Source organism: Neofelis nebulosa, chromosome 5 (genome assembly GCF_028018385.1).
Source record: "Neofelis nebulosa isolate mNeoNeb1 chromosome 5, mNeoNeb1.pri, whole genome shotgun sequence".
Classification (NCBI taxonomy): domain Eukaryota; kingdom Metazoa; phylum Chordata; class Mammalia; order Carnivora; family Felidae; genus Neofelis; species Neofelis nebulosa.
This window is the reverse complement of record NC_080786.1, coordinates 2,413,831-2,440,952: the sequence shown is the minus strand read 5'-3', so window position 1 is coordinate 2,440,952 and position 27,122 is coordinate 2,413,831. Positions and strand designations below refer to the sequence as shown.

Below are 27,122 nucleotides of genomic sequence, written 5' to 3'. Positions count from 1 at the left end.
CTAGTTAGAAATAAGTGACCCCTCCAGGCTCTTTGTAATTTTTTTTAGGAGTAAAGATACTCTACAGCATCACCCTATACATGGTATTGTTAGAAATAAGTAACCTGTTCAGGCTCTTCCTGATTACAGGAGTGAAGTAATTTACTGGCTGGATCGATCTTGATCTCAGAGTTGGGAGTTTAAGCCCCATGTTGGGCATAGAGATAACTTTAAAAAAGAAAGAAAGAAAAATGGCCAATGTTTATCAAACTCTTATGTGATTCCAAATTCCATATTAAATGCGTTTTATGTTTTATCTCCTATAATTCTCATATTCAACCCTTGAGATAGGTCGAGAGCCTAATGATTTTAATTTATATGGCCAGGAAAAGTAGGAGCAAGATTCAAACCAGACCTTCAGACTTTTTTTTTTTTTTTTTTTTTTAAGTAAACTCTACATGTGGGATTCAAACTTACAATCCAAGGTCAAGTGTTGCATGCTCTAAGGACTGAGCCATCCAGGCACCCCCAGACCTTCTGACTCTTTTTATTTTTAACATTTTTTAAAATTAGTTTATTTATTGGGGCGCCTGGGTGGCTCAGTCGGTTGAGCATCCGACTTCGGCTCAGGTCACGATCTCAGGGTCCGTGAGTTCGAGCCCCGCATTGGGCTCTGGGCTGATGGCTCAGAGCCTGGAGCCTGCTTCCAGTTCTGTGTCTCCCTCTCTCTCTGCCCCTGCCCTGTTCATGCTCTGTCTCTCTCTGTCTCAAAAATAAATAAAAAACGTTAAAAAAAATTTAAAAAATAAAATAAAATAAAATTAGCTTATTTATTTTGAGAGAGCGAGCAAGCAAGCTGGGGAGGGGCAGAGAGACTGGGGGACAGAGAGTCCCAAGTGGGCTCTGTACTGACAGCAGCTAGCCCGATATGTGACTTGAACTGACAAACCGTGAGATCGTGACCTGAGCCGAAGTCGGCCGCTTAACCAACTGGGCTGCCCAGGCACCCTGAGTTTTTCTTATAGATTGTAAGTGATCTCTACACCCAATGTGAAGTTCGAACTCACAACCGTGAGATCAGGAGTCTCATGCTCTACCAACTAAGCCAGTCAGGTACCCCAAAATCTTTTTTATTTTTTTATTCCTTTAATTTTAAAAAAAAAATGTTTGTTTATTTTTGAGAGAGAGGCAGAGAGGGAGGGACACAGAATTCCAAGCAGGCTCCATATTGTCAGTGCAGAACCTGACCTGGGGCTCAGACTCACGAACCTTGAGATCATGACCTGAGTTGAAATCAAGAGTCAGATGCTTAACTGACTGAGCCATCCAGATGCACTGCCCAAAACCTTTTTTTTTTTTTTTAATTTTTTAATGTTTTTGTTTATTTTTGAGACAGAGAGAGACAGAGCATGAGCAGGGGAGAAGCAGAGAGAGAGGGAGACACAGAATCTGAAGCAGGCTCCAGGCTCTGAGCTGTCAGCACAGAGTGTGACGTGGGGCTTGAACTCACAGATTGTGAGATCATGACCTGAGCCGAAGTCGGACGCCCAACCGACTGAGCCACCCAGGTGCCCCTGCCCAAAACCTTTTTTAGAATAAGAAAGAGACTCTTGCAAGCTTCCTGTTAAGCCAAGAAAACTGCTTTTTAAAATCCTTTCACCAGCCTTTTTTTTTTAATGTTTATTTATTTATTTTGAGAGAGACAGAGATGAGAGAGAATCCCAAGCAGGCTCCGCCCTGTCAGGGCAGAGCCCTATGCAGGGCTCATCCCAGGAACCATGAGATCATGACCTAAGCCAAAATCAAGAATCAGAGGTGGTTGTTTTTTTTTTAAACAACGATCCACCTTTTGGTTTTTTAATTTTTTTTTAACGTTTGAGGGACAGAGCTTGAGTGGGGGAGGGGAAGAGAGAGAGGGAGACTCAGAATCTGAAGCAGACTCCAGGCTCTAAGCTGTCAGCACAGAGCCCGACATGAAGCTTGAAGTCCCGAACCATGAGATCATGACCTGAGCTGAAGTCAAACGCTTAACCAACTGAGCCGACCAGGCACCCTTCACCAGCCTTGGTTCTCAATAAGGCTGGTTCAGTAATACCCCTCATGCAATCCACTGCCTTGTGTTTCCTAGAGGTGTTTATACCCGTGTCTCCTAACTTTTCTCTAAATCATACTTCTGTTCAAGGTCCTATGCCCTGGGCATAGTTACATACATACCTTTTCAACCCATTCCATTTCTATTATGCTTTATCTCATTTAACGAATAGTTTTTGTTTTGGCTAGAGCCAAACAAGTTCATGTTTTTCGTGAATCACAGAAAGTGTGGCGGTTATATATGTCATAAGGTCAATCCTTTTTGAATCCAAAATTCCTTAATTTGTCCAAAACCCCCCTTTCTGGCTAAGAATTAACCCTTTCTTAGCTCATTCTCTCTGCATTACATTACTACCAAGAAGTATTGTCTTTCTTTGGAAATTGAGTTTTCTCTACAGAGACTTTTTAATCATGGGAAGATAGTGACTTGGTAAGTGAAGATTATACAGAAGCTCCAAATTCACTGAGATGCACGTGCTGTTGGTCAGAGAGGACCAGTTGGTAACATTTGCACCTCCCTGTCAGGCTTAACGCATGTATGACCGAAGTCTGCAGATGTCTGATTACAGATCACTATGTGTCCTGAAACTTCCGGTACCTTGTCATTAGCAAAACGTTAAGTTCATCATGTGTATCAAAGTTCCACTGCTTAATGTAGGGGAACGTCAGTCTTAGAATTAATTATTTAACATTGCTTGGTAACTTATTCCAATCTTCATCGTGACAAAGAAAGATTAGTTTTAATACTAATTCCAGCTTTGTGTATTACATAAAGTACAGAATGGCTATGAAACTTTATTAAAATTTGTAAGCCTACTGCAGTAACTTAGGGAGGGGATAAGCAGGTAGTCATTCGCTTTAAAATGCAGAGTGTGGGGGCCCCTGGGCGGCTCAGTCAGTTAAGCATCTGAGCCCCACATCGGGCTCTGCACTGACAGAGCAGAGTCTGCTTTGGATTCTTTCTCTCTCTCTCTGTCCCTCCCCAACTTGTGCTTTCTCACTGTTAAAATAAATAAACTTATAAAACTAAATTTAAAAAATAATACAATGCAAACTTATTTTTTTTTCTTCTGGTATCAGATGTAGATGTTAGTGTTTTAGTAAAGCCATCAATAGCCTATTTTTGTTGTTCATTTAAAGATTCTATTTTTTAAGAGCTCCTGGGTGGCTCAAGTCAGTTAAGTGTCTAGCTCTTGATTTTGGCTTAGGTCATGTCACGCCTTCACGGTTCGTGGGATTGAGACCTGCGTCCATCTCTGTGCTGACAGTGCAGATCCTGATTGGGATTCTCTTTCTCTCTCTGCCCGTTCCCTGCTTGTGCTTGCTTGTGCGTGCACGTGCTGTCTCTCAAACATGAGAAAAAAATTTTAAATAAAATAAAAAATCTGCTTTCTTTAAGTTATGGGAACAAAACCTGAACGTAAGAGGAAATTCAGAAAATATACTTCCTAGCTATAAGGCCTTGGGCAAGATAGTTAAGCTTTTTGTGCTGGTCTTCTTATTTATAAAATGGGAATGATAATGCCTATGTCCTTGAGGTATGGTAAGGATTAAATGAGATATTGTCTGGAAAATGTTTAATGTAGCAGGTCTGGCCCATAGTTAAGTAGTTAGCTGTTTGTTAATGTTTAAGTTTTAGTTTAGTTTTTACAAAATGGAATCAAGCTTATGTATACATAGTGCGTAACATAGTGCACATGGGAAAGATTGTTTTGAGTTTTGCTCGCCCCCAAGGAGGCTACAAAGTGGGGAACCAGTTCAAAAGCCATGTTGGCGGTTGAAACGTTCTTCACAGTGGCAAGGAACAGACTTGCCTTGCCTTGGCTACATAAAGTCCCATGAAAATGTTTTACTTAACGGAATTTTATTATTAATAAAATAATTTTTAGTAAGAATAATTAAAATCTGGAAGTTCTGTTGAAAATGTGGAAAAATCCAGAGTGAGAAATGTTGGCCTGTGTTCCTGTTTACTCGCATAGCTTCTTTCATTTCTCTTTATTTTCTTACCGTTTTGAGAACATATCCTGGCTGACTGTTTCGTAGGTCCACTCAGCTGTCGAAGAAATGGATGGCTTAGACGACGTGGAGAACAGCATGTTGTATTACAATCAGGCAGTCTTTCTGTATCATCTGCGGCAGTACTCAGAGGCCATAGCAGTTGGTGAAAAGCTCTACCAGTTCATAGAACCTTTTGGTATGTTCTCTCAAGTCCAGAACTTCCCTGTCATACTCAGAGGGGGCTCTGGTAGTTTCTTACCCAGTTAAATCAAGGAATCACATGCCAGTATTTAAAGAAAGAAGGAGGGGCGCCTGGGTGGCTCAGTCGGTTGGGTGACCGACTTCGGCTCAGGTCACGATCTCGCGGTCCGTGAGTTCGAGCCCCGCGTTGGGCTCTGTACTGAGAGCTCAGAGCCTGGAGCCTGTTTCAGATTCTGTGTCTCCCTCTCTCTCTGACCTTCCCCCGTTCATGCTTTGTCTCTCTCTGTCTCTAAAATGAATAAACGTTAAAAAAAAAAAAGAAAGAAAGAAGGAAAAAAGCTGTGTCCAGTTTTAGCTACTAAAGATAAAAAAGATAAGAATGACGTTACTTTTAGATGAACCCAGGTTTTCTTCTCCCATTTCCTCCCCACTCCTTCCCCTCGATTTTTGCAAATTGTGATCAGAAATGAGGTTGCTAATTGGAAAGACTTCGTGCTGTTTGTTTTTTCCTTTGCTGTGTGAACACAGCTTCATGTACCTGATCCGTTCTTTATTGAGCAGTGTATTAAGACTGGGGATGTTAGCGGACAGCGTGGTACTTTCTTGTCTGTTGCCCCCCTGACAGTTTTGTGGGGAATCCCTGGAGTAGATAGCACAGACTCTGTTTTGGTGTCGCGATTATCTTGCAGTTAGCAGCCTCGAGTAAGCGTAGTAAGAAAGGTACGGGCAAGGGAAGAAAGAGGGAGCAAATAAGGCAGCAAAGCCAGATCCAGGAGGTGGTTGTTAGAGAGGGCTGTTTGTTTCCAGCCCACAAGCAGTCAGATTTCAGTTGTGGTCATGTTTTTGTCTTTTTCTTTAGGTTACTTTCTTTTAAATTCAAAACACTAATGCCGGTTCTTGACTTACAAACACCTGATTGCTAATGTGGTTCCCGCAGGATAAGAAGAGTGTGGTGGCTCCTCTGTGGGGCTTTGGGAAGAGTTACAGGGTCCCCTTTTGCCGTCAGCTGGTTGAGTGGCTGTTTCCTGTGGCTCCAGGGAGGCATTTTCAAGGTGCTCCCCTCTTCCTCTGTCCTGAGGGCATGGTGGCTGGACAGATTGGGCAGGAGAGATGCCCGTGGCGAAGACGGTGTAAACAGCGGCCAGTTCCTTTCTCTGTAAAGCTGGAAATCAGAATTATACCTCCAGGATGACACAGATGGATTTTTCTTTTTAAATTTATTTTGGGAGAGAGTGCGCACACATGTGAACTGGGGAGGAACAGAGAGAGAGGGAGAGAGAGAATCTCAAACAGGCTCTGTGCTTGATCTCACATACTGTGGGATCATGCCTGACCTGAGCCAGAATGAAGAGTTGGACTCTCAACCAACTAAGCCACCCAGACACCCCCTCAGATGTATTTTTCTGTAAAGCTTTTTTTTTTTTTTTAATTTTTTTTTTCAACGTTTTTTTTTTTTTTTTTTTTTTTTTTGGGACAGAGAGAGACAGAGCATGAACGGGGGAGGGGCAGAGAGAGAGGGAGACACAGAATCGGAAACAGGCTCCAGGCTCCGAGCCATCAGCCCAGAGCCTGACGCGGGGCTCGAACTCACGGACCGCGAGATCGTGACCTGGCTGAAGTCGGACGCTTAACCGACTGCGCCACCCAGGCGCCCCTGTAAAGCTTTTTTTTTTTAAAGTAATCTCTACACCTGATGTGGGGCTTGAACATGTGACCCCAAAATCAGGAGTCGCACGCTGCACCGACCTTGCCAGCCAGGCACCCCTACGAAGCTGGTTGTTAGAATTTCAGGAACCGTTCATGAAATCTTGTTCATATGTACGATGGCCAAGTGGAATAAAGCCACCGAGGCAGAATTCAGATCCATTTTTCTTCTTCTTTGAAAATCGTTATTGTTATTTTTAAAAACTTTACTGCTTGGTTCTTCACACAGCATGTATTTATTGAACATACACGGTGGACCCAAACTGTTCTGGGTTCTGAAGATAATGTAGTGACTGAAACAGAGAGCCTTTACCCTCGTTAAGCTTATATTCTAACGCGAGAGAGAGCGACACAATAAGTATGTATTGTGAGGTAGCCAAATGCCGTGAAGAAAAGCTAAAATTGGTAAGAGGATACAGATGGACTGGGAACGCTGTTTTTAGGTAAGGCAATCAAGGAAGGCCTGGGGTAAGACAGCCTCTGAAAAGAGACCTGAGTGAAGAGAGGAGGTGAGCCACGTGACTCTTGAGGGGCAGGCATTCCAGCCAGAGGTGATAGTGTGTACAGAGCATCTGAGATGAGCTTGAGTTTGCTGAGTGAGAGGAACAGCAGGTCATTGACACTGGAGCCAGGTGGGGAGAACAGTAGCAGGTGACGTCAGAGGCAGCAAGGTAAGGAACAGGTGAAGTCCTGTGGCCTGGGTAAGGACTTAATGTTTTTCTTGGTTTTTTAATTTTTTTTAATGTTTTTATTTTTGAGAGTGACAGAATGTGAGTGGGGGAGGGGCAGAGAGAGAGGGAGACACAGAATCCGAAGCAGGCTCCAGGCACAGAGCCCGATGTGGGTCTCCACATCGCGGACCGTGAGATCACGACCTGAGCTAAAGTCGGACGCTTAACCGACTGAGCCACCCAGGTGCCCCAAGGACTTAGTGTTTTAAGAGTAGTGGTGGGATGGATGGGTGCCCGGTTGGTTCAGTCGATTGAGTGTCCCAACTCTTGGTTTAGGCTCAGGTCATGATCCCAGGGTCCTGGCATCAAGCCCTGCATTAGGCTCTCTGCTGACAGTGCGCTCGCTCTCTCTCTCTCTCTCTCTCTCAAATAAATAAACTTAAAAAGAGTGGTGTGAAACCCGTAGAGATATATGACCTTTGTGCATCAACCATATTGATTCTAGTTTTCAATTGATTCCACTCCGGCTGCTCTGTAAGAACAAGAATGGAATCGGGAAGACTTGTTAAAAGGCTCTTAAGGGCTTTTACATTTTTCTGGTCTTGATTTTAGCATCCTTTTTTAGATCTTATTTTTCCTTTTATCTTCTCTTTTGAAAGGAAAAGAAAATAGTATTATGACATACCAGGTTACCCTTTCTCTCTTCATTGGGCTCTTCTTCCTTTGAAGTCCTTGTTAGAGTTGGAAGGAACCTCAAGAGATCACCTGGTTCACTCCCCTGCCTTCAAGCAGGTGAAGTATTCTCCCCATTTTACAGGTCAGCCAGCTGAGGTGTAAAAATTAGCTCGCTGATATATAGAGGCAACATATCCAGTAAGTAGCTGAGCAGGTACAGGAATTGAGGTTTCCTTCTACCTGAAGTGATTCTCCTCATTTGGTGTGTTGGTAGATATTTTGCCAAAGAAGGATCAGCTAGTGGAAACCCAGCGACGGGAGGCGTTCAGATGGAGAATACTGCAATCGCATTGTTGGTATTGCAGGTTGCTTCCCTTCATGGCTCTGGGGGATGAACACACATTTAAATAAAGAGACTTAGGGGGCGCCCGGGTGGCTCAGTCTGTCAAGTGCCTGACTTTGGCTCAGGTTATGATCTCACGGTTCATGAGTTTGACCCCTGCTCTGAGAGCACCGAGCCCGCTTTGGATACTCTGTCTCCTTCTCTCTCTGCCCCTTTCCCACACATGTCCGCCCGCCCTCTCTCTCATTCTCTCTCAAACATAAATAAACATTTAAAAACAAAAAACAAAACAAAAATAAAGATTTAGGCTTTGTTCTTTAGGAATCTGGGGAGAGGAGTGGTCTGAAATGTTTGCTTTACTTTGGATTGTAACTTTTCTTTTCCTGTTTTTTTCCCCCAGAAGAAAAATTTGCCCAAGCAGTGTGTTTTTTGCTTGTAGACCTATATATATTAACCTATCAAGCTGAGAAAGCTTTGCATCTTCTTGCTGTCCTAGAAAAAATGATTTCACAGGGTAACAATAACAAAAATGGGAAGAATGAGGTGAGTGTTGTAAGGTGATCAGATTAAAATGTATGGTTATTGAATATTTTAACAGCTTTATTGAAATGTAACTCATTGTACAGGATGGTAGCTATCATTAATAATAGTGTATAACATATTTGAAAGTTGATAAGAGAGTAGATATTCAGAGTCCTCAGCACAAGAAAAAGACCTTTGTAATTGTACAGTCTAGTGATGGATGTTTTAACTAGACTTATTTGTTTTTCCTTGCAATGTTATTTATTTTTGAGAGACAGAGAGTGTGAGCAGGGGTGGGACAGAGAGAGAAGGAGACACGGTATCTGAAGCAGGATCCAGGCTCCAAGCTGTCAGCACAGTCTGACGCGGGGCTTGAACTCACGAACCATGAGATCATGACCTGAGCCGAAGTCCGACACTTAACTGACTGAGCCACGCAGGCGCCCCTAGCTAGACCTCTTTATTTCACACTTGATACAGATATCTAATTGTTATGTTGTAGACCTAAAACAATGTTATATGTCAATTATACCTCAAAAAAATCTTTTTTGTTACAGCTTATTTTTTGTTGTTGTTTATGAAAATTTTTTTAATGAATAAAAATCAAAAGAATTATGCCTACCCTCAGGTGGTCCACAGGCTACGTAGGGAGAGACAGATGAGTTAAATTTTTTATTAATGAGGGCATCTGGCTGGCTCAGTTGGTAGAGTGTGTGGCTCATGGTCTCAGGATCATGAATTTGAGCCCCACGTTGGGCATGGAGCCTATTTAACTAAAAAAAATTTTTTTTTGATTAATGACCTAAAAAAAGCAAAGGTAAATATAATTCGCATCCACAAAATTTACCTTTTTAAACTGTATAATTCAGTGGTTTTTAGTATCCTTACTGAGTTGTACAAGCATCACCACTGTGTACATTTTCATCACCCCAAAAAGGAACCCCGTACCCGTTAGCACTTTTTCTTTTCCCCTTCCCCCAGCCCCTGGCAACCACAAATCTTTTTCTTTTTTTTAAGTTTATTTATTTTGCAAAAGAGAGGAAGCAGGGAGGGGCAGAGAGAGAGAGAGAGAGAGAGAGAGAGAATCTAAGCAGGCTCTGTGCTGTCAGACTGGAGCATGATGCAGGGCTCAAATTCCTGAACTATGAGATCATGACCGGAGCCAAAACCAAGAGTCAGATACAACCGACTGAGCCACCCAGGTGCCCCTGATGGACTTTCTGTTTTTGTGAATTTGGACTATCCTGGCCGTTTCATATAAATGCAGTCATATAATATGTGGCCTTTTGTGATTGGTTTCTTCCACTTAGTTTGATACTTTCAAAGTTGACCAAGTTGTAGCATGTATATTTCTTTGCTTTTTATGGCCAGATCATACTCCATTGTATCAATTTGCCACAGTTTTTTATCCATCAGATGATGGTCATCGGGGTTGTTTTCCACATTTGGTGATAGAAATGATGCTACTGTGAACATTTGTGTGCAAGTTTTGTGGCGGCATGTTTTCATTTCTCTTGGGTCCATGCCCAAGAGTGGAATTGCTGGATTGTATGGTAATTCTGTGTTTAATCTTAGGAGGAACTGCCAGCCTGTTGTACAGAGGCTGAAAATGTTACACAATTTTACATTCCTACCAGCGTCTTATGAGGGTCTCAGTATGTTAGCATCTTGGCATGTGTGAGATACTAATTTTACAGAATGTGAAGATTAGAATTAAGACAATAGAAACCCCAAAGCTGGATAAACAGGCAGCTTTCACTAGAAAATATTTCATCATGAAATTTCTTTAGAAAGAATGCACATTTATGACATATTCTGGTAAGGACTTGGTAAGAATACTTCAGGGACGCCTGGGTGGCTGAGTTGGTTAAGCATCCGACTTTGGCTCGGGTCATGATCTCACGGTTTGTAGGTTTGAGCCCTGCGTCGGGCTCTGTGTTGACAGGTTGGAACCTGGAGCCTGCTTTAGATTCTGTCTCCCTCTCTCTCTGCCTCTGCCCCGCTCGCATGCGCGCGCGCGCTCTCTCTCTCTCTCTCTCTCTCTCTGTCTCTCTCAAAAATAAACGTTAAAAAAATACTGAAAAAAAAAAAAAGAATTTGGTTAAATCATTTTAGCATTATTCCTAAACACTATGTGGTAAAATACTTTATATTCAGTACTGATAAGAGTTGAGAAAATGCAGTTCTGTTCAACAGATGCTTGTGTCCTTTGCTAGCTATTAAAGTGACAAAAATGACAACATTTTCGCTTTTCAAGGAACTCCAGTGTGTGGGAGGAGAAAGCTGGGGAGCATCTGTCAAGGGACTGGGAGGAAGGCGGGGAAGGAAGTTTGGATGTTTGATTTAGGCCTTGAAGGATATAGTTTGAATAGACAGAAGCAGCAGGCTGGAGCAGGGTAGCCGTCGTGGCAGAGAAAACAGCACAGAGGTGAGAGTGGAATATTGGAGGAATTTCCGGCAACCTTAAATGTATAGTATACCTGAAAAGTCAGTGGAGATCAGGAGATCAGATTGGCAACTCAAATAATGGGTCTCAATGTGAAGGCTTTTGAATGCTGCTAGGAATCTAGGGTATGATGTTGCCAGTGTTTATACCAGGGAAAATTTTTAAGAAGGGAATGACATGATCTGTTCTGGGTTCCAGAAGGATAACCTCAAGTTTTGCTTGAGTCATATCTGTGCTTCTTAAACCTGGCTATCATCATGCTCAGTGCAAGCTTCTCAAAAGTAGAGTTTCCTTAAGAAAAAAAAAAAAGTTGCCTATTACTCCAGACTATTACACCTGAATGTCTGGCTTCTGAAGTTTGGAAATGCTCGCTAAGTGATTCAGACTAGCACGCTTGGAAATCACTGATTCAAATTATGGCAAAAGAAATCTTAATTTCAGTTAACTTTGTCTCACCCCCCTACAGACTGGTAACACCAGCAGCAAAGACGGATCTAATCACAAAGCTGAAAGTGGAGCCCTGATAGAAGCTGCAAGATCCAAGATCCATCAGGTAAATTCGAAGAGAGAGTCTGTGTCATGCGTAGTTGCTAATAGTCAGGAATGATGACGAATGTGGAAGATCATCGAAAGCAGTAAATGAATGTAACAAAATGTGAAAAAAAAGTATGTCTTTTTGGCTTTGCAGTATTACAATTTAAAAGCATGTTCATCCGTCTAAATACATTTGCTTGAGATGATAATGCAGTATCATTTCTTTTAATTCCTTGATAAAAGATTGAGAGAAATGGCCTGGGTGTATTGGATGGCAGAATCAGTTTGGAGACCATTAAGATTCATTCTTAGTTAGCTGAGGGCACGTAAGAACTGGTAGGAATTACAGAAGCGCTGGATTACTGTGCACCTGAAACTAATACAACACTGATTTTTAATGTTTATTTTTTGAGAGACCCAGAGCAGGAGCAGGGGAGGGGCACAGAGAGGGGGACACACAGAATCCCAAGCAGGCTCCGGGCTCCGGGCTCCGAGCTGTCAGCACAGAGCCTGATGCAGGGTTCGAACTCACGAACTGTGAGATCGTGACCTGAGCCGAAGTCGGACGCCCAACCGACTGAGCCACCCAGGCGCCCCGAAAATAAAGTAACTTTTAAAAAATAAAAGAATTGTTAGGAGTTTTGCTTGGAATTTGGGTGTAAGTTTTATTCCACCATTACGATGTTTTTTGTTTTTTAGAATGTCTTCTGAGAGTACAGTGAAAATAGATTCTTTAAGATAATTTAAAATTTGCTTTTGCAAGGAACTGGCATAACTATGTTGTGAACAGGTTGGGTTCAATGTCCTTAGCTAGAAAGTCAAGCTGCCTCACCACGTGTAAATGTACCATTGTTCTTACATACTAGCATTTTCTTTTCATAGTATAAAGTGAGAGCTTATATCCAAATGAAGTCCTTGAAAGCATGCAAAAGGGAAATCAAGTCGGTCATGAACACAGCCGGAAATGTAAGTTTCTTCTTGACTTTTCTTCCTTTTTTCTTTTTTTCTTTAATTTGCCAGTTTTAAGTAATTGATTTCAGTCTTAATCTAGTGTATATCTACCAGTAGATAAGAGCCTTGACATGGAGTTGTGAAGTAGTGATCACACCTTGTCTCTAATTTAATGCAGTGCTTTTCTCACTTAAAATTGCAGCTTGCATTTTCCCTTCGTATGCAACCCTCAGAACCACCCTCAGAACCACCGTTTTAAATAGCTGTCTAGCATTCTGGGAGTTGTTTATCATAATTCACGCAAACATTTACTATTAGATACCTCAGGATTTTTTTAGTTTACACTCAAACCACTTACTAAAGATGAACAGTTCGGTTGTAGCTCAAACCTGCCCTTTCCAAACGGTCTTTGGCTTGACCTTCACTTTGACTAATGCCAGAGTACTTGAGACACAGTGCTCCTTCCGTCCACTCCACTGATACATGATTTTTAGGACTATGGAGGGAAAAAAACAGAATTGTACACATTCGCGATGCTTTCAGGAATAGTGTTAATTTTAAGTATGGAGTCATAAGGAGATATGGTTTGTAGTAGGAATACTTCGGGTAAATTGACCCTAGAAATCCCAGGCAGGACCCAGATTAGTCAGCGGGTCACTGCTCAGGTGATTTTTGAGGAGAACAAGTGGTAGCCCAGGTCTGAGGCGTAGACTGGAGGCTAAGGGGGGAAGGCCCAACTAGCCGGCCCACCGTTACCAAAGCTGTTTGGAGATAAAAGGCATGATTTCTGCCTGAGTGGATGCCCTAGTCCCAGGGAGAGAGAAACAAGAAAAGAAGTAGTGATGCTGCGGACTGACAGTAATGCCCAGATCCGGAGGGGGCACTGCTGCCTGGAATGAGCCTGCAAGCCCTTGTTTCCTCGGCGACCAGGAGGCAGCGGAGCGGGAGCAAGGACTTGGAAAGCCTGCAGCGAAGCTGGAGCGAGGCGTGAGGAGGCCGGGATGCCCGAGGTCCTCCTGGCTGCGTGTGCGCTCTGCAGATGTGGGCACGCTTGTGCGTCCGCCACCACGGGGGTTTCCAGAGAAGTGCGGCTCCGCGCGCCTCCCAAAATGTGATCTTTGCCACGGCAAGACTCACTCTCGAAAATAGGCGGTTCTTCCGTCCACAGAATGACACTGTTTTAGATCCCTCTTTGGAAAAGCATCTGATTATTTGTATCCTAAAAAATAAGGGAGACCGTCAGTCTCTGTAATAGTCATTGAAATGAAAGGCCTAGTTCGTGCTGTTAAGTTGGCTTCCAGTTAGTGGTGTAATAGATATATGGTGTATGCATTTTTTAAGGCAGACTCTGAATTGAGTTTATGAGGTGCTTTCTGATGAGTTTCTTTTTTGGGGTTGTGAGAGCAATGGAAAATTTTGGAGCTATGGTTTTTTGTGAGCATGACTTAAATTACGCTCTTGAATACATACCAGTATAGTGGTACAGTTGTGACCTCACATCACACATGTGAAGACAGAGTATAAACAGTTTATATTTTCTTTACAGTCTGCCCCCTCTCTGTTTCTTAAAAGCAATTTTGAGTACTTAAGAGGCAATTATCGAAAAGCTGTGAAGCTGTTAAATAGTTCAAACATTGCTGAGCATCCAGGATTCATGAAAACAGGTAAAAGAAAATTATGAAATTCTAGTACGCTATTTTATTTCTGGCTCTCTGTCTTTTGTTGTCTCCTGTACTTCTCTTCAGGGTGATTTTTTATAATTTTTTATTTTTATTTTATTACTGTTTTTTCTCTTAGACCATGAGTGTGAGTAGGGGAGGGATAGAGAAAGAGACAGTGTTAAGTAGGCTCCACACTCTGCATGGAGCCGGCGCGGGCCTCCATCCTACAACCCCTGGAATCATGACCTGAACGGAAATCAAGAATCGGACATTCAACCGACCGAGCCACCCAGGTGCCTCGAGCGTCCGTCTCGCTAGCCCCCCCCCCCCCCCACCTCTTTCTAAAAATAAAAATAAAAATGCAAAGAAGAGGCGCCTGGATGGCTCAGTCGGTTAAGTGCCCAGCTTTGGCTCAAGATCCTAATCTCATGGTTCGTGAGTTCAAGTCCCACGTCAGACTTTGTGCTGACAGCTTGGGTCCTGGATCCTGCTTTAGATTCTGTGTCTCCCTCTCTCTCTGCCCTTCCCCTGCTCATGCTCTGTCTCCCTCTCTCTGAAAAAAATGAATAAACATGAAAAAAATTTTTTTAAAAATGCAAAGGATGAGTAAGTTTTATGATACATTTTGTTTTAGATTCTATTCAGATTTGAGCACAGACCGCATATGCGAACATACTCAACCCCTCTTGCCCTTTTACGTCCTCTGTTTGGTGGGGTGGTAAAAGATGGAGAAAAGCAGTTTGTTCCATTATAATGTTCTTGGATATTCTGTTTATTCTGAGTATGCTTTTTTTTTTTTTTTAACTTTTGTGTTTGTTTATTTTTTGAGAGAGAGAGCAAGTCTGGGAAGGGCAGAGAGAAAGGGAGAGAGAAATTCCAAGCAGGCTCCGTGCTGCCAGCACAGAGCCCAATATGGGGCTCAAACCTGAGAAGCGTGAGATCATGACCTGAGCCAAAGTTCAGAGTTGGACGCTTAACTGACTGAGCCACCCAGCCGCCCCTGAGTACCCATTTTTAATTCTGCTAAATTTTCATTTTTGCTGTTTTTATTGTCAAAATTTCCCCTCAGAAGCCCGTAACACCCAAACACTGAAATGATCTTTCAGACTAAAAATTCAATATGCTTGAGAAAATTTTGCTTAGGATTGTCTTGATGTAGATATCAGAATTGACATTGTCAGGCTCTGCAGTGGAGTGCAGAGCAGGGCATGTGGTTGACTAGTGAATGGTTAAGATTATGTAATAGGAAAGGTTTTTATACAGCAGTTTTATTTTTTAATATTTTTCTTTTCTCTTTTTAATTTACATCCAAGTTAGTTAACATATAGTGCCAACAATGATTTCAGGAGTAGATTCCTTAGTGCCCCTGACCCATTTACCCCACCCCCCCTCCAGTAACCCTCTGTTTGTTCTGTATATCTAAGAGTCTCTTCTGTTTTGTCCCCCTCCCTGGTTTTAGATTATTTTTGTTTCCCTTTCCTTATGTTCATCTGTTTTGTCTCTTAAAGCCTTCATACGAGTGAAGTCATAGGATATTTGTCTTTCTCTGTCTAATTTCACTTAGCGTAATACCCTCCGGTTCCATCCACGTAGTTGCAAATGGCAAGATTTCATTCTTTTTGATTGCTGAGTATTGATATTTTTCATAGTTATTAATGTCAAAATTGTTCATTTTCTTCTCACATGTGAAATTTAGGTTTTGCTGCTGACAAAATATGCTTATTAGAGATTTGGGAAGAGAATGTTTCTTAAAGTGTTCACAGTGCTAGTATCAGAGGCAGTCTCCTTTAAACATTTTAGCGTATTTCCTACTGTCTCTTTTCCTAAACCTACTTTTTGTCTTTTTAAAATATCCTTGCTTAATTTTAAAATGTCAGAAGAAAACCTTTAGATTTTAGTATTAAGTATTGAATATCCTGATTATTAATTTTCTGTGTCTAGTCTGGCATTTATATCATTGAGGAATAGATGGACTGTCAGTGAGATGTTTTGGAGCATTTGGGAAGCAATTCAGAAGAGGAATCCTGAAGCTTAGATTGCTTTCATTACACCAAAACAAACCCCAGAGAAATGAAGGATTAAAATGTAAAAATTATAAAAGCAGCTAAAACAACAGCAACAACAACTTGAGTATTTTAATTTTGTGGTAGGGAAGACTTGATCAAACCAAGAAGCATAGAGTTTAGAAACGGTGACTAGAGGCGCCTGGGTGGCTCAGTCAGTTAAACATCTGACTCTTGATTTCATCTCAGGTCATGATCTTGTGGTGAGATGGAGCCCCAAGGTGAGCTCCGTACTGGGCTTGGAGCCTGCTTCAGATTCTCTCTTTCTCGGGGCGCCTGGGAGGCTCAGTCTCTTGAGCGGCCGACTTTGGCTCAGGCCATGATCTCGCCATCTGAGTTCAAGCCCCGTGTTAGGCTCTGTGCTGACAGCTCAGAGCCTGGAGCCTGCTTCGGATTCTGTCTCCCTCTCTCTCCATCCCTCCCCTGCTCGTGCCTCTGTCTCTCACTGTCTCTCAAAAGAAAATAAACATTAAAAAAAATATATTAAAAAAAAAAAAAAAGATTCTCTCTCTCCCTCTGCCCTTCTCCCACTCACACACTCTGTCTTTAAAGATAAGTAAAAATTTTTAAAAGATGACTAAATTTAACCACGTAAAAACGTGAAACATTAAAAACATAACACACACGGGGCGCCTGGGTGGCTCAGTTGCTTAAGCGTCCGACTTCAGCTTAGGTCGTGATCTCGTGGTCCATGAGTTCAAGCCCCGCGTCAGGCTCTGTGCTGACATCTCAGAGCCTGGAGCCTGTTTTGGATTCTGTGTCTCCCTCTCTCTGACCCTCCCCCGTTCATTCTCCGTCTTTCTCTGTCTCAAAAATAAATAAACGTTAACAAAATTAAAAAGAAAAAAAACATAACAGACACACACACACACACACACACACACACACACACACACACACACACTGAACCAGGTCACAAGACAGATGACCCAATGACATTGTGGGTAATATTTGAAACAGACATGACCCAAGTTTTCTGTAGCATACTAACAGGTAACCAGTAGGAACAATGTCTGTAACCAACTGAAAAAGTGGAAAGAACATAAAGAAGCAGAATGCAGGATACAAATGCCTAACAAGCATGAGGAGAAAGACGCTCAGCCATAGTGATACATGTTTTTAAATGTTTATTTTGGCAGAGTGCGTGGGTGTGGACGTGCAGGTGCCAGCAGAGGAGAGAGAGCGAGAGAGAATCCCAAGCAGGCTCGCACTCTCAGCACAAACCCAGCGTGGGGCTTGATCCCACAACCTGGGATCGTGACCTGAGCTCAGATCAAGAGTTGGACGCTTAACCGGCCGAGCCATAGTGATGTGTAAAGACATAGGAACTAAAAACAGCAGAGGGGCCCCTGGGCGGCTGGGCTGGACATCCCACTCTGGGCTTCAGTTCAGGTCACCGTCTCTCAGTCGTGGGATCAAGCGGAGCTCGGAGCCTGCTTTGGATTCTGTCCCTCTGTGCCTCTTCCCTGCTTGTGCATGCATGTGCACAGACATGCCTGCACTTTCTTAAAATGAATAAAATTAAATTAAAAATAAATTCATTAAAAAAAAAATGAACAGCAGAGACTTAAAGTTTAACAAGCAAAAGCGGGAGTTTATGTGTTCTGCTTGATGTATTCTTGCTATTCATTGAATACATTTCTGTTTTAAATGTTTCCACATATACTTTGTTCTTTCCAGTTTCTACATAGTAGTTTGTTGTGTGGATGTAACGCATATGATGTTACTAATACATATTTTTTGTCCTTTGCGTTATTGTATCATTTGCCTATACTATTAAAAGTTGAATCGGAAACGAAGACTAAACAGGCTAACAAAATTGATGTGCACAGTTGGTTTATCACCTGTAAGAAAAGATTTTGAAAGGAAAGGAGCTTACAAAATTTTCAGATGTTTCTTAAATTTCAAATGCCTCGTGAACTTTTCTGTAGGGCCTAGCGGATGTGATTGCGTGGCTGACTCTTGTGTGGCATGTATCAACAGTAAAATTTGTGGACAAATTTATCTGTGTTCTCAGGTGAATGCTTGAGATGCATGTTCTGGAATAATCTTGGTTGTATCCATTTTGCCATGAGCAAGCACAATTTGGGAATTTTCTACTTTAAAAAGGCCCTCCAGGAGAACGACAATGTTTGTGCACAGCTCAGTGCAGGCAGCACTGATCCAGGTGAGCTCATTGCTGGAAGACAGTTCGTATTTGACCGCCTGAGGAGGGCATGACACTAGAGAGCAGCTGAGCACTGAGGCACATATGCAATTGTCAAATCACTCTATTTATATCTGAAACTAATATAACACCGTACCTGATGTACACTGGAATGTAAAAAATGATAATTTTTTTAAAGAAAAAATAAAAATAAATAGGTTGATTAGGGATCAAGTGGTCCAAATGTATGCCTCATGTGCCTACCTAAAATTAACATTGGCCCTTCCCAACAGGTTTGACTCTGGGCATTAGTAGATATTGCTACTTCAAATAACAGGGTGGTAGGAGTAATTATCAAGGAAACCTAAATTACGTTCACTTTTTCATGGATACAGAGATGAGTAATCACGTATGGTAACGTGATAAAGCAAAATAGATTGTGGGAGTTCTCAACTGCTAAGCTGGGTTTTTTTGTTTTGGTTTTTGTTTCAAGTAAGCTCTGCATTCAGTGTGGTGCTTGAACTTGTGACCCAGAGATAGAGAGTCCCGTGCTTTACCAACTGAGGCAGCCAGGCACTCCTAACCTAGTTTTATTATAGGTTATTTCCAAGGTTTCACATGTGAGGTTATTGGTAGTATCTAACAATCTTTTTGAGCAAATTCCTGAAGTCTTTTATTTAATATTCATACGATATGAATCCTTCACCTGGAATGCTTAAAACCAAGCAGTTATTTACGTTATTGAAATATAAAACGAATTGATGAAAAATGTATCCAAAATTATAAGTAGTCTTTATTTATTATAGACTGAAACTTTGAAAAGTTAGCGAACCATAGTCTTTGTAGGTATAGTATATTAATTTTTAGGTTCATAGAAAAGTTGCTAAATCCCCTAACATTAGCTGCATGTTTCTGGGTAAGAAAGCACATGACAATAAAATGGTTAACCAAACTGAAAGTTTAAAAAAAACAGAAAAAGTGGAATCAGGCCTGAGTGACTCAGTCGGTTAAGCATCCGACTTCGGCTCACGTCATGATCTCGGTTCATGGTTTGAGCCCTGAATTGGGCTCCGTGCTGACAGTATGGAGCCTGCTTGGGATTTTCTCCCTCTTTCTTTTTCTCTTTCTTTTCTTCCTTTTTCTTTCTTTCTTTCTTTCTTTCTTTCTTTCTTTCTTTCTTTCTTTCTTTCTTTCTCTCTCTCTCTCTCTCTCTCTTTCTTTCTTTCTTTCTCTCTCTCTCTCTCTCTCTCTCTCCTCCCTCTCTCTCCTCTCTCTCTCTCTCTCTCTCTCTCTCCCCCCCCCCTGCCCCTACCCCACTCACACTTTTCACACTTTCTCTCTCTGAAAAATAAAAGAAAAAACTGCAATCTTCTAAAAAGGTGGAAAAGGTACAGAGGAGTCCGTGGGTCCTGTCTCTTTTCTTTGCCTTTCTGGAAGATTGCTGTCTGGCTGCACCAGCACAGGCAACTGAAATGACTCTGGAGGATATTTGTGGGGTTGAGGAAGACGATCATCACTGGGAGAGAGCTGTTACAGCTTCACAGTGGGGTCACTGATACTACACGAGGTAGCATTCAAGTACTTTGTGGGATAAATGTTTTCGGTGTGACTGCTTTTTTTCACCTGATGAGTTTTTTCTTAACCTAATTTGTCTCACTAGGCAAAAAGTTTTCAGGAAGACCCATGTGTACGTTACTAACCAACAAGAGGTACGAGTTGCTGTATAACTGTGGAATTCAGCTTCTTCACATCGGAAGACCTCTTGCTGCCTTTGAGTGTCTGATTGAAGCCGTTCAGGTTTATCACGCAAATCCCCGCCTCTGGCTACGGCTGGCCGAATGCTGCATTGCTGCAAACAAGGGGGTGAGTGCCCCTTGGGCATCGTTTTGAACCGTCCCCCAGCTCATTACATAGAAAGCAGCAAACGCCGGGAGACATACGAGACCTCATTCCCTTTTTAAGTCTCAGGGAATGTACGTAGTCCGTCCTTTAACAGTTGGACAAAAGATTTCGTTTCTGAGAGTCGTTTGTTGACATTCTGCTTCTTGAAGCATCGCAGCCTCTGTCAGCAGTCATATTAAAGAGGTGGAGTCGTTGAGAGGGTCGAATCTGGTGGGACGGTGGTCCGCTGGCTGCTGGGGGCGGGAGCCGTGTCGTCTGAGGCCGTGAGAATGGCACCTGCACAGGTGGGTAGAAAGGGACCGACGGTAACCCCGTGAGTGCGACGTCGCTTTCCTTTTGATCCAGTAAACGGACTGTCGGACTGCCTCTCCCACAGGAGCGTCCCCCGCGACTGTGCCAAAGAGGCCGGTTTCCGTGGGTGTCCTCGCCTAGGTGATCTGCACGCGGTGGTTGCTGGAAGCCGTGGGAATCTGGAGTGGGGAGCGGTCAGCAGGGGGCGGGGGAAAGACCGCTTGGATGAGAATCGCCAGACGCCTGTAAGACCCGTTTCCTCCCCGCCCCCCGCCCGTGCCGTGCTCCTTGGCTGTGTGGAGACTGGGTGGCCTGGCACCTGAGGTGTGCCTGCCGTCGGCGACCCGAGAGGCGTCGGCTGCCCTCGCCACTGGCTGAGGAACCGCTGCCGCAGCCCGCGTGCGGAAGGATGTTTGCCTGGCGGTTCTCACACGTGGTATTTACGTGGCTGATGATCTGTATCCCCCTGGGGAAAGAGAAGCGTGCCGTCCTCGAAGGGCTTTAAGGATTTATTTGATTGTAATTTGCCTTTTAAAAGACAACTTTCTTATTAGAGCGTGCTTTTTTTTTTTTTTTTTTAATTTTTAAAATGTTTTTATTTGTTTCGTTGTGAGAGAGAGCGAGCTAGCAAGGTAGGGGCAGAGAGAGAGGGAGACGGAGGCTCTGAAGCGGGCTCTGCACTGACAGCACAGGGCCTGACGTGGGACTTGAACTCACGAACAGTGAGATCAGGACCTCAGCCGACGTCGGACACTCAACTCACTGAGCCACTCAGGCGCCCCTCTTATTTGGTAATTCTTAAATTAATGGACAAATAATTCTAGGCAGAATGTGTACTTTTGAAAACAAAAATCTCTAGGAATTGTTTATTCTCTTTAATCCATTCATGAATTTAAGTATTGGAGGCCTCTCATTTGGACAGTTATTGGAAACCAGGGAATTACATCAACCAGGGAGTAGAGAAATACAGTAAGGCTTAATATTTTCTTTTAAAATTACTTATTTTTAGGGGCACCTGGGTGGCTCAGTCGGTTGAGCTTCCGACTTCGGTTTGGGCCATGATCTCACAGTTGGTGAGCCGCTGCCGGGCTCTGTGCTGACAGCTCAGAACCAGGAGCCTACTTTGGATTCTGTGTCTCCCTCACTCTCTGCCCCTGCCTCTCTCTCTCTCTCTCTCCCTCTCTCTCTCTCTCTCTCTCTCTCTCTCAAAAATAAATAAACATTTAAAAGAATAAATTAAAACAATAAAGTTGTTATTTTTAGAAGTAGTGCTTTTCAGACTGTCTTCATTCTGTGGATTTTATTATGAAGTCACTGCCCCATTCTGCAAAGTTCTAAATCTCTAATTTTTAAAAAATGGTGGAGATGACTTAATTGCCATAATTTGGTGGATGTCAGAATATTCAGTTTGTGCTACAAATAGGAAATATGCCAAAAATAATTGTCTGTGTGCTCTCTCTCCCTTCTAAAAGGATGCTGAAGTGCCCTAAAAGACAGTTAAGACAACCCCCAAACACTCTCTAATAAAACCAGAGAGTAAAATCCCAAAAGCAGAAATTATAAACTCTAAATAAAATTCCATAAAATGTATTGAGTTGGGATAGAAGGAATGCTGAAGAAAGCAGTTTCTACCCTCAGAAATAAATTCATCTTTTAATAAAAAGAACAACTTGGGGCACCTGGGTGGCTCAGTGAGTTGAGTGTCCAACTCTTGATTTGGGCTCAGGTCACAATCTCAGGATCATGGGATCTTAAGTGGAGCCTGCTTAAGATTCTCTCTCCCCCACTGGCGCTCGCGCTCTCTCTCTCTCTCTCTATCTTTCTCTCTCCAATAAAAGTTAAGAAAAAATATTTTTTTTTAAAAGAACCAACTTAATTGTTAAATTGGTGATGCTGAGGAGATCATTTATGTCCTGTTTATCTGACGGACATTGCTTCAGACTGCTTTTGGCAGAAGTAGGGCTTACGCTTACTTGGATGGGTATGATACATGAGAAAAGATCCGCTAATTAAAAAAAAACCCACAGACTTTACTGTAGGGAGAGTATGTAACCAATTTAAGAGAAGGCTGCTAAGGGGTGCCTGGATGGCTCAGTCGGTTGAGCATCCGACTTCAACTCAGGTCATGATCTCGCAGTTCATGGGTTTGAGCCCCACGTCGGGCTCTGTGCTGACAGCTCAGGGCCTGGAGCCTGCTTCGGATTCTGTGTCTCCCTCTCTCTCTGCCCCTTCCCCACTCATGCTCGCTCACTCACTCTCTCTCAAAAATAAATAAACATTAACAAAAATTAAAGAAAAGAAAGTTTATTATTGTGGATTTATAGTTCCATTCCGTGTTTGTTTTCATCTGTTGCACTTCCACATCTTGCTTGCGTGATCTTGTGTGACCTTACGGATCGGGAAGGAACGTATGGATGAATCATAAATTTATCACCACGAATAGGAAAAGAAGTCAGAATGGGAGTGCCTTCCAAGAATGGTTCAGAATATCCACGTTTTGTTATTTTTCATTGATCTTGCTTGGCTGCCCCCTTGACACAAAATTTCCAGTCCGAGCAGTTTTGTTGTATTTTTTAAGCACTGTGTAATATTTTCTTTTTAAAATGAATATACAGTGAATCCCCGTTTTATCAGACGTCATGGCTGGAAGTACAATTACAGTAAAGTTCCAGTAGGAGCAATGAGTAACAGTACAGAAACGCACTTCGAGAAGGACTGTTTGCAGGGCAGAGTTTAGCTCTGCAAGTTCACATGGGTCGGCTCCAGTTTATTCCTGCACGTGAGAGCTGCGTGACTCTATAAAATGACAGGGTGGGATTCCACCTGCAGGCAACCCAGAGACCTCGAATGACGGGAAGATAAATGCCGCTGGCACATTAAGTTCTCGTAGTGAGGTGATGCTGCTGTGTTCGTGAGACATCCCAACACTGTGTGTGTGTAGGTAGCTTTTACTGTTGTCGGTCTAATGTTTACAGGGTTTTAGAATTTCGATTTTCTAGAAGGAAAGAATTGTCCCTGTGTAAATGTTAACATGTAGCTTGTCCCAGTTTATATGTTGTTAAAATTTAATTAATGCTTTCAATTAAGAAAGACACGCTCGGTTCTAGGAAGTAGAGTGGCTTCCCTTTCTGAGTTTTTGCGGCTCTCCTGTTTCCTTACTCTGATACAGCATGGTGTCCGGGGTGTAGGATATTCTAACTAGATCGTTCTAAATAAATGCTTAAGTCATTCTTGAATTGCCTTTTTTCCTTAGAATTACCTCAGACTTCATATTAAAATATAGCATATATGACAGACTTCCCGCTTCATGTACTAATTAACCATCCTTTTCTTCAGTACTGAACATATTTCCTTTATCACCAAAACTCCACATTGGTGGATCGTAGGAACTTCCTTGGAGTACTTCGAAAAATATTAGATCATTTTTCACATCCTGTCTTACAGTTGCATTGATTAATTGGAAATTATGTGTGTTTTTGCAGACTGCTGAACAAGAAACTAAAGGCCTTCCAAGTAAGAAAGGAATTGTACAGTCTATTGTTGGTCAAGGCTATCATCGTAAAATAGTTCTGGCATCGCAGTCCATACAGAATACTGTATATAAGTAAGTATTATGCAGAGAGAGAGAAAGTGTAGATATTTGATATTATTTCTCAATGTCATTTATGTATAAAAATATGCTTAAGATTTTTCATAGGAGGAACCACTTTGCAACTAGGTTTTATTTCTACTTCAACAACCAGAGCCTCATATATAAGTCCATAGTTTATATTATCTGACACAGGGTTTCGGTTTAGTTACGTATGTGCTGAGACTGTTGATGGCTCAGAGAACCCAGTCTATTCATTTCCATTATTCAGAATGTCCAGAAGAGGGCATCTTGATGTTTCTTAAAATTTTATATAGTGTATCATTGCTGCTTTTTATTTAGGTATTTTCCCTAAACCTGATTCTTAGTATTAGGAGAAAAAAATACAAATACATAAGTAACCAAAGCAATTTAAAGCTGTCACATGCAGGACCTTCAGTTGAATAGCTTTTAAATATGAACATCTTTATCTTATATAGAGAAAGATTCCGGGGCGCCTGGGTGGCTTGGTCGGTTAAGCGTCCAACTTCGGCTCAGGTCCATGACTTCGAGCCCCGCGTCGGGCTCTGTGCTGACCGCTCAGAGCCTGGAGCCTGTTTCAGATTCTGTGTCTCCCTCTCTCTCTGCCCCTCCCCTGTTCATGCTCTGTCTCTCTCTGTCTCAAAAATAAATAAACGTTTAAAAAAAAAAAAAAAGATTCCAATTTGGAGTTGCTATTATTTTTAAAGTAGTAGGCTTTGTAAAAAATTTGCTGTTTTTTTCCTTCCCCAAAAATAAAATTGTTCTCTACCATTTAAAAGTTTTTCCAAAGTTTTTTGTTTTTTTTTTTAAGTTTACTTATTTTTGAGAGAGGGGGGAGAGACAAAATCCCAAGCAGTCTCCACACTACCAGCATGGAGCCCGACACGGAACTCAAACTCACAAACCCTGAGACCGTGACCTGAGCCAAAATCAAGAGTCGGACACTTAACTGAGCCCCCCCAAAGTTTTAAAATAGTATCTGGCACACATTATTTTCGTGTTAATTTATTTCAACTATACTGCAGATTTATTTTTTAAAGACTTAAAATTTCAAAATTATTACTACTTTTCACTTTTCTTCCCCCTAATAAAGTTTAGTTTGGTGTATCAGTAGAAAGTTATATAAAATCTCAAAAAAGGGACACCTGGGTGGCTTAGTCAGTTGGGCGTCCGACTTTGACTCAGGTCATGATCTCACGGTTCGTGGGTTCAAGCCCCGCATCGGGCTCTGTGCTGACAGCTCGGAGCCTGCTTGGGATTCTGTGTCTCCTCCTCTCTCTGCCCCTTCCCTGCTCATGCTCTGTCTCTCAATAATAAATAAACGTTAAAAAAAAGTAATAAATTTAAAAAAATAAAATAAAATAACATAAAATCTCAAAAAAAATATTGTAAGACAAAACAAAGCATTTTCGAAAACGAGGATCAACTGAAACAAGGCTCAGGTGTAACCTTTCTTTCCAGTTCTTACTATACCTGTCCTGGCCCTTGTTACAATTTTCCTTGTCTGTAACTCCTCTGTTGTGTTAACATGGGCACTGCAGATCACCTCCAAGTTGTTTTCCATCCCTAGTCCCATTCCTGGAGATACAACTGGGTATTATTCATGCTTCCTACACTTGATATGCACCGTTTAGGATTTGGGTGCTTTAGCATTCTCTTGGAGTGGCTCGTTTTCAAATTTTCCCTGTCAGAGGGCACATTTTCTTTCATAATTCTATTGGTTTTATTCCCAATAATAGAAAAGTCTTACTACTCTTTATGTTATTTACTTGGCTAATTCGGTTTTACTCTTCCAAGCGATGGACAGTCTTCAGCCATTCCTGTAGCCAGCATGGAGTTTGCAGCCATCTGTCTCCGAAATGCCTTGCTGCTCTTACCGGAAGAACAGCAAGATCCGAAGCAGGAAAATGGGTCTAAAAATAGTAACCAATTAGGTGGGAACGCGGAGAGCAGCGAAAGCGGCGAAACTTGCAGGTATTCTAATCCCTTGGACCCCCTTTGGTGAAGCCCCTCAGGACTTCATTCGTGAGCCCCTTTGTCCTACAGATGAATTCTTAAAATCTCCAGACTGAATTTCCTAAATCCCCTGTTTTGAATAAGAAGAAAGGAAAGTATGAATGTTAAGTATTTCTGGAAGGGAGAAATAAAGTGAAGGCCAAGTGAGGACAGAACCTTGGAAGAGAAAAGTGGAAAGAAACAGCTTTTCATTGACAGGAGATACAGTTGTAAAGAAATCCTTTCGCACTCAGGGATAGGGCTTTGTTTTTACTTTTATTAAAGTAAATACTTAAATCCTAAAACTTCTTCTTCTTATCCTTTGCCTTTTGTCTTAACATACCGTAAATCACTAACCTCTAGAATATTTCTATTAATTTCTAGGTTTTTTTGTATAAATGTTATACCAATCTCTAGAAACTAAGAGAGTTTCTAGTAATCATAAAACACCATCATATATAAAGTTATTTTTACACATAGCACCTTTAAATTCAAGTGTTTCCTCCCAGCATTTTTTCTGGATTATTATAAAAATACATTCATTAAAGAAAATTTGAAACAAAACTGTGGGGTTTTTTCTGCCTCCATCAAGAGGTTATCTTTTACTGTAGTTGATACAAAAAAAAAAAAAAAAAGCAATCAGAAGAAAGAAATGTGTGAAAATACGAGAGCGGTCTCCTTTGTAGAGATATTGTTTACAATTAGAAATTTAAAAAAAATTTTTTTTAATGTTTTATTTTTGAGACAGAGACAGATCATGAGCAGGGGAGGGTCAGAGAGCAAGGGAGACACAGAATCCGAAGCAGGCTCCAGGCTCTGAGTTGTCAGCACAGGGCCCGACACGGGGCTCGAACTCACAAACCACGAGATCATGATCTGAGCTGAAGTCGGACACCTAAGTGAAAGAGCCACCCAGACACCCCAACAATTAGATATTTTTAAAAGCAATATTGTGCATTGGAGAAAAGAAGCTGAAATACAGTATAGCTTTAACACATTGGTGTTACCAAGTTACTAAGCATTTTTTCATTGGTTGTTTTGGCTCTTTTGCATTTTTGGCATAAAAAATTGCATGGGAGTGGGGATCGGGCAACCAAATTTTATATTTAATTGCTTGTTTGCTCTTTATAATTAAGAGTCTGTCTTTATTTTAGCAGTAAAAGCCATGATGGAGATAAGTTCATTCCAGCTCCACCTTCCTCTCCATTGAGAAAACAGGAATTAGAAAACTTAAAGTAAGTATGTAAACAAAAGTTAGCATAGCAGCTACTGCATGTTATTTTTAATCTTTATTTTGTTGATATTGTGAATGGTATTGGTGGAATGTCAAATGTTAAAC

At 41.8% G+C, this 27,122-nt stretch overlaps 1 protein-coding gene and 1 non-coding gene across 8 annotated transcripts in view; one reads left to right on the top strand and one right to left on the bottom strand.

Moving 5' to 3' along the window:
- Window positions 1–27,122, top strand: part of CNOT10 (CCR4-NOT transcription complex subunit 10) — a 77,403-nt gene that overhangs the window by 23,923 nt on the left and 26,358 nt on the right. For 4 of the 7 annotated variants that reach the window (XM_058729297.1, XM_058729295.1, XM_058729290.1 and 1 more), the window contains exons 4-13: window positions 4,114–4,264; window positions 8,063–8,205; window positions 11,097–11,183; window positions 12,047–12,130; window positions 13,662–13,779; window positions 17,857–18,006; window positions 19,646–19,848; window positions 23,661–23,782; window positions 25,586–25,762; window positions 26,938–27,018. In XM_058729297.1, coding sequence (XP_058585280.1) covers window positions 4,114–4,264; window positions 8,063–8,205; window positions 11,097–11,183; window positions 12,047–12,130; window positions 13,662–13,779; window positions 17,857–18,006; window positions 19,646–19,848; window positions 23,661–23,782; window positions 25,586–25,762; window positions 26,938–27,018 — 1,316 coding nt within the window. The remainder of the gene's footprint in view (window positions 1–4,113; window positions 4,265–8,062; window positions 8,206–11,096; window positions 11,184–12,046; window positions 12,131–13,661; window positions 13,780–17,856; window positions 18,007–19,645; window positions 19,849–23,660; window positions 23,783–25,585; window positions 25,763–26,937; window positions 27,019–27,122) is intronic. The other 3 variants (XM_058729296.1, XM_058729291.1, XM_058729294.1) reach the window with 1 other exon arrangement.
- TRNAR-CCU (transfer RNA arginine (anticodon CCU)) lies at window positions 1,022–1,094 on the bottom strand. The gene has a single exon. It is a non-coding gene; the product is annotated as a tRNA-Arg (tRNA).